Source organism: Protomyctophum parallelum (assembly GCF_964188405.1).
Source record: "Protomyctophum parallelum genome assembly, chromosome: 2".
In the NCBI taxonomy this organism is placed as follows: domain Eukaryota; kingdom Metazoa; phylum Chordata; class Actinopteri; order Myctophiformes; family Myctophidae; genus Protomyctophum; species Protomyctophum parallelum.
The window spans coordinates 4,310,895-4,318,394 of record NC_139699.1 but is presented as its reverse complement, the minus strand read 5'-3'; the positions used below and the strand labels follow the sequence as shown (position 1 = coordinate 4,318,394).

General features: G+C 44.1%; 1 protein-coding gene across 1 annotated transcript in view; it reads left to right on the top strand.

The window, feature by feature from the left end:
• Positions 1-6,855, top strand: part of LOC310854756 (CD81 protein-like) — a 50,753-nt gene extending 43,898 nt beyond the window's left edge. The window contains exons 3-9 of the mRNA XM_083759430.1: positions 314-411; positions 1,952-2,026; positions 3,781-3,894; positions 5,163-5,264; positions 5,693-5,776; positions 6,361-6,500; positions 6,628-6,855. Of these exons, the coding sequence (XP_083615556.1) occupies positions 314-411; positions 1,952-2,026; positions 3,781-3,894; positions 5,163-5,264; positions 5,693-5,776; positions 6,361-6,423 (536 nt within the window). The 3' untranslated portion in view covers positions 6,424-6,500; positions 6,628-6,855. The remainder of the gene's footprint in view (positions 1-313; positions 412-1,951; positions 2,027-3,780; positions 3,895-5,162; positions 5,265-5,692; positions 5,777-6,360; positions 6,501-6,627) is intronic.
• The last annotated feature ends 645 nt before the right edge of the window (positions 6,856-7,500 follow it).

Sequence of the window (7,500 nt, the reverse complement as noted above, 5' to 3'; positions counted from 1 at the left end):
TAACAAAATCATGAATGTACTCTACCTGTCTGTTTGTCCAGGTGTGCACATCCTCATAGTGGTCGGTGCTGTGATGATGTACTCATTAATGTACTCTCTCTCTCTGTCTGTTTGTCCAGGTGTGCACATCCTCATAATGTACTCTCTCTCTCTGTCTGTTTGTCCAGGTGTGCACATCCTCATAGTGGTGGGTGCTGTGATGATGTACTCATTAATGTACTCTCTGTTTGTCCAGGTGTGCACATCCTCATAGCGGTCGGTGCTGTGATGATGTACTCATTAATGTACTCTCTCTCTCTGTCTGTTTGTCCAGGTGTGCACATCCTCATAGCGGTGGGTGCTGTGATGATGGTTGTGGGGTTCCTGGGTTGCTACGGGGCCATCCAGGAGTCTCAGTGTCTGCTGGGAACGGTGAGTACGTCTCTCTCACACACACACACAATGAGAAAGAAGGGTTGTCCGCACACCGTGTATTTTATGTCTTATTTGTACGTGTATTTAACTTAAAGGGACAATACAAAAAAAACAAGTGTATCAAGTTGTAAAAACATGAAACCGTTGCAATGCATTATGGGTTTGTAGCCACGGCTAATTTGCAACCCCAGTCCCTGTTTAGGCCTTTCTAAATATCTATACATCTACCTAAAACAATCCTTTACAACATCTACCTAAAATATATATTTTACATACAAATACTAATACATCTAATCCAAGTACAAAGCAATTGTGTGTGTGTGTGTGTGTGTGTGTGTGTGTGTGTGTGTGTGTGTGTGTGTGTGTGTGTGTGTGTGTGTGTGTGTGTGTGTGTGTGTGTGTGTGTGTGTGTGTGTGTGTGTGTGTGTGTGTGTGTGTGTGTGTGTGTGTGTGTCGCTGCTCAACAGTGCCATCCAGTGGTATTGTTGTGGTACTTCCATGCTCACGCACACAGTCACGCATAGGAGTGGCTAGCAGTACTAAAACAAACACACACACACACACACACACACACACACACACACACACACACACACACTCTACATGCTCACAAGCTGCTCGGCGAGCAACGCCATTTCTCTGTGTTGTCAAAGTGAGGTGAAGGGACCCTCAGGGTTCCTTGAGGGGGTCTGTGAGAGTGTACAAATGGAACCAAATAGACCATCACAGGTCTGTGACTCTTGAGAGTGTACAAATGGAACAAAATGTACCCTTACAGGTCTGTAACTTGCAACCAAATGGACCCATATGAGAGTGTGTACAGATGTAACCCAATGGACACGTATTGGTCCATTAGGTTCCATCTGTACTCTCTCAGACCCCTTTTCCACCAGTTGGTTCCCAGTGGGAACCGGTTCAGTTCTTTTTGGTTTTTAGTCCATGAGCCAGAGCTCCAAAATTGGTGGGCAAACTATACCCTATATTAAATTGTTTATAGGATCAATACAAGTACATTAATACATTATAACCCTTCCACAGTAGTAGCTTTTTCATATTTTCGATTATTTTGCATATTTTCATACATAATGCCTCATTTGCATATTTAAAAATGTAAAATGTGTAATACAATAAATCATTGTCTTCGTGTAAGTAATCACCCAGGGAAGTTTCATGGTGATAACAATCTAATATAGGTATGGTTTTGCCCACTCAATTCATAATTAATGTTTCAATTTTGTAGCTCTGGCTCATGGACTAAAAACCAAAAAGAACTGAACCGGTTCCCATTGGGAACCAACCGGTGGAAAAGGGGCCTGAGAGTGTACAAATGGAACAAAATGTACCCGTACAGGTCTGTAACTTGCAACCAAATGGACCCATATGAGAGTGTACAGATGTAACCCAATGGACACTTGTTGGTCCATTAGGTTCCATCTGTACTCTCTCAGAGAAACGGAGGTGGTTGAAAATGAAGCGGTTTAAGAAGCACAACGTGTAGACTTTACATGCTCTGTTGTTTTGTTTTGTCTCTCTGCAGTTCTTTGCCTGTCTGGTCATCCTGTTTGCCTGTGAGGTCGCCGCTGGAATCTGGGGCTTCATGCACAAAGATACTGTAAGGACACGCACACAGCTAGTGCTGACAACCAATATATGGAAAATAAAGAATAACTGAATATACAAAATTAAATTAAAAAAATAATAAAAAATGCTGTGCGAGTTCTGGCGAGACTCTGGGCCACGTAAGGCGAGATCACAGAACCCTCAGTCAGAGGCAGGAGAAGTCTCCCCTAAGCTTTACTTAATACGACGGTGCCGTGTGTATACGAGCGTCGAGTTAAAGGTCCACAAGGCGTCGTTGATGCAACACTTTGTGAGCTTGTAGATCAGTCCTATTTGCCATGTGACACCGGGCCATGTGACCATGTGACACCGGGCCATGTGACCATGTGACACCGGGCCTACGATGACACCGCTCTGCACAGACTTCACACTGACCACAGCGCCACCCACACACAGACTTCACACTGACCACAGCGCCACCCACACACAGACTTCACACTGACCACAGCGCCACCCACACACAGACTTCACACTGACCACAGCGCCACCCACACACAGACTTCACACTGACCACAGCGCCACCCACACACAGACTTCACACTGACCACAGCGCCACCCACACACAGACTTCACACTGACCACAGCGCCACCCACACACAGACTTCACACTGACCACAGCGCCACCCACACACAGACTTCACACTGACCACAGCGCCACCCACACACAGACTTCACACTGACCACAGCGCCACCCACACACAGACTTCACACTGACCACAGCGCCACCCACACACAGACTTCACACTGACCACAGCGCCACCCACACACAGACTTCACACTGACCACACCGCTGCCCACACACAGCTGCCTCCGGACTCGAAGCATAGGCCTTGGAGTCGCTAGGCTTTTGACTTTAACCCTTGGCCTACAATTAACGGAAAAAACGGAATTAATCTAAAAAATCTAAACCTCCCGTTAACGGAATAAACGGAATGACAATCAATATCAGTTATCGGGGGGTCAAAAGAGCAAAAATTTATATTTCTTCGCTAATATTAATATTTTTGGATGTAATTTACCAAAAAATGGCCGAAATCCGCGTGATCGTGCGCTATCGTGCACGCGCGCCGTCTCTATGTGCGTCGCTGTAAAAAATGTGATATTTTGCGATCTTTTGGGGTTGATTTGAGGTTAATTTGACTTTGTTATGAAAAATATAGCATTAGCTTAGCAATCCGGACCAGCCAAGCAGTTTGGCACCGGAAGTGACTTAGGAAGATTCGTCTATTTTGGCCAAAATCAGCGTAATGGTGCTTTCCCGCCATCTGGTGGCGAATCGAGAGAATACACTATCAATGAAAAAAAAAAGAAAAAACATCTTTTCAAGCCACCAGATCTTTCTTGTATGTTAAAACGATGAATTAAAAATATGCCAATTTGTTACCCAAACAAAAAAATTGGAACTGGCAGTCCAAGGGTTAACTTGCTCGGTATTCCAAAGCACACGTTTAATCACACCGTGTTAACGGGTCGAGCTGAAACGGTGATTAATCTGGTCGTGAAGGCACTCGACGCAGACAGTTTACAGTGAGACTCGCCGACCGACAACGCAATGTAAAAAACAATGCATGGATTCTTGTCTCTGGCGTTAAAGCTCCCTCTGTGACACATTTATCTTGTAGCCTACCTTAATTTGATTTCAACCAAAACAAATGCATTGCTTATTATTTCCCGCAGGACTGGCGCATATAGAGAAACACACACACACACACACACACACTAAACATGTTATTGTGCATTCAACAGGTATCCAAGGAGATGACCATCTACTATGACGCCATCTATGACAAGGTGAAGACAGAACTCGACCCTGACAAGAAGCAGGCTGCCGCCGGAGTGCTGAAGGTCTTCCACGAGACGGTGAGAACCCTTAGAATGCAAAGTAATGATGCGTAGATACGTTGCGATGTTATTTCAGGCAGCATATTGTACTCGAGGGGTTAATAGAGCACCGAAGTCCTGACGTAACTCGCTCATCCCTTCGATTCCCCTGGTTCACGGAAGTAATTTCTCTATGGAGAATAACATGGGGTGATCTTAATATCGTCTACTATAAGCGTTGTGGTCCAAAAATAAACAAGCTGTCTCTGCGTTATTGTCATGGAGGTGTCTCTGTATCGTTTGCGACAGTCAGTCACTCATATATGATACAGTCTGCTTCTAGCGAAAATCTAACTAATTCAGCAGCAGTAACATTAGCGTTTTCTCTCAGTCAGTTCATTCTTCATATCATTATGAGTGAAGCGGCCGGGGTGACATGTTTATTTTTCAAACACAGTTGTTATATGAGGAGATCTAAAATCGCCTCAATGGGGATTTCAATGCAACTAAACAAATACATGAACCTGGGGACTGACGCCCTCTACTGAAAGTGACGTCAGACTTCGGTGCTCTATACGCTGCATTATGTGGGTGAATACAGTGCATACACAGCATCAGGACTAGCTATAAAGGTCCACGGTGTTAAACAAAATGTTCTATGGAAGAACAAATACAAAAAAAAGATTTCTTTCTTCTCAAATGTGGCAATCAGCTGACCTGGGTCAGCTGGGTGTTTAAGCTCACCTTAGTTTGCATTCTCTCTGCGTTCCTTCTGCATATGCGTTCCAGGTTGTTGTTTGCTGTCTAGTCATGTTCCTCATGGAGGGGTTGTTATTGTAGATATCTCCCTGCTCTTAATGTTTAATGATGACTGTCTAATTGTGCTGAGCAGGGAGAACAATTTAGCAGAGCCCAACGCCAAGATGAAATATTATTTTGCTTACAATAAGCAACCTTTACTTTTTAAGTTGTTGTTTCTTTTTTTGGGGGGGGTGGGGGGGGGGGGGGGGGGGGGTGGGGGGGGGGGGGGGGGGGGGGGGGTGGGGGGGGGTGCAGGTTTTGGAAGTGTAGAAGCTTAGCGTCACAAACACGCTCTCAACCAATATATTTAAAGGTAAAGCTTAGCGTCACAAACACGCTCTCAACCAATATATTTAAAGGTAAAGCTTAGTGTCACAAACACGCTCTCAACCAATATATTTAAAGGTAAAGCTTAGCGTCACAAACACGCTCTCAACCAATATATTTAAAGGTAAAGCTTAGCGTCACAAACACGCTCTCAACCAATATATTTTGTTGTGTTTCAGCTGAACTGCTGTGGGAAGGGAATTGGGACATCCATTTTTGACAAGTTAACAGACACACTGGGAGTGACCAACCTCTGTCCCCAGTCACAGAGCCTCAATGTGGTAAGAAATAGTTATTTATTATTTAAATGACTACCTTCATCACATGTATAAACGTGGCCGCCACATGCTGTGGGGCAGAAACCAACTATGTCCAAAATATGAACTCAAATCCACTAATCAACACAATAATGCCTCATCAAAGTTGTTGACTTTATACATTGTCAGATGTCTTGAATGTGTCCTAATGTTATCACCACTTTACCCAAATACAGCTCAAGTGGAGTTAGGGTTAAGGTTTGACACTTTAAGGATCCAATGGAGTCAGAAGTGCTTTTTTAATACTTTTTATTGGTTTAATAGTAAAGGGTGTTCAATAGCACGGATTTATTAAAGAAAATAAAAAGGTTGAAAAACGAAATGCTCATTATAAGATGATACCATTTGTGTGACTCTGTGACTCTCCTCTCCTCCTCTCTCCATCATGGTAGAATTGTCATGACAGGATCGAGGAGCTGTTTTCCACTAAGATTTATCTGATCGGTATTGCCGCCCTTGTGGTCGCTGTCATCATGGTGAGTACAGGTTTAGAGTAATAGATTACATGCATTACATTACATTACATTCACCGTACGTAGGCATATTTATTGGCCAATAGAGTTCCTTCAATGTACGTCACATGGCGTTCTGCTGTTGTTTACGGAACATGAACGATTGAATCGCTTACGGGAGTAACCAAAGGACCGAAATGAAGGGATCTTTTTACTGAACGACTGAACGATCACCCAGTTTACTGAAATTAACCAAAGTTCCCATCACTACTGAGGAGCGAGGATTAGATAGATGTAGATGGGGCACTCGGTAAAGTAACTGCCCACCACCATGGAGGTTGTGGGTTCAAATTCACCGTGGTGTATCCATCTGGCTTTGTCTGGTGTCTACATCAACACAACTGGCCCGTGTTTGGGGGAGGGTGGGGCGGGGAGGAGTAGGACGAAGGCTCTGCACCTTCCCGGTGGGGGCTCCTAGGATACAACAGCATTGACAACACAGCAATGAATGTGGAGAGGAATAAAGTGGCAAAACGACCTCATCTCTCTCTCTCTCTCTCTCTCTCTCTCTCTCTCTCTCTCTCTCTCTCTCTCTCTCTCTCTCTCAGATCTTCGAGATGATCTTCAGCATGGTGCTGTGCTGTGGGATCCGCAACAGCCCTGTCTACTAAAACACCACCAGGGGGCGATCTCTGCCCAGGACACCAATGACAGGACAACCTCTTCTCTTCTCTTCTCTTCTCTTCTCTTCTCTTCTCTTCTCTTCTCTTCTCTTCTTTCTCTTCTCTTCTCTTCTCTTCTCTTCTCTTCTCTTCTCTTCTCTTCTCTTCCCTTCTCTTCCCCCCTCCCCTCCCCTCCCCTCCCCTTCCCTTCTCCTCTCTTTTTTTATACAACTCAGTCATATCTCATACATCCCTGTTTGCCAGAATTAGTCTCTCAAATTTTGAGAAGAAAGTTATCTTTTTTTTTTTTGTATTTGTTCTTCCATAGAACGTTTTGTTTAACACTGTGGACCTTTATAGCTAGTCCTGATGCTGTTCTGTTATTTGACACACACACACACACACACACACACACACACACACACACACACTCACACACACCTTTTAGCGTCTATTTCTTACGTTTACGGTTTCTTTTTTCTGAAGTCCATACAGTTTTAATCTTTTGTATGATTATTTTTGTTTGTTTAGTTTTTTCTCACTGTATTATGTATATAAATACAATACCTGTATATAAATATATATATTAGCAGTGCTTAATGAAGCATGGATGTGGCATTTGCATCTCACCTCTATTTCTCCGCCCGCCGCTTGTTTGCCTTTGCCTTTTTCGGACAGAACTGACCACTAGAGGGCCCTAGAGGACAGGCGTAGCCGTAGATGTTGTGTTAAAGATACGGTGGTGGCCAGCCTGCTCCAGTGAGACTAACAGTTCAATAACACGCTCCTTTCTGACATACAGTACGGACGCTCAGTCAGAACATCTGGGCTGTGTCCGTAAAACAAGTCTAGTCAGAAGTTCTGAATGGCGTCAATTTTCAGAACAATCTGAAAGACGTCAGAAGGAGCATGTATTGCGCTTAACTTTGGTGCTTCTGGGTATTTGTAGTTTTTTATATATATATGTATCTCACCATGTAATTGACTACATTAACCCCTAACGTCCCTATTCTGAGCATAGCCCAACAGCAAAGAGATAGGTGTAGAGAGAGAGAGGGGGGGGGGGGGGAGGAAGGACAAGTACAG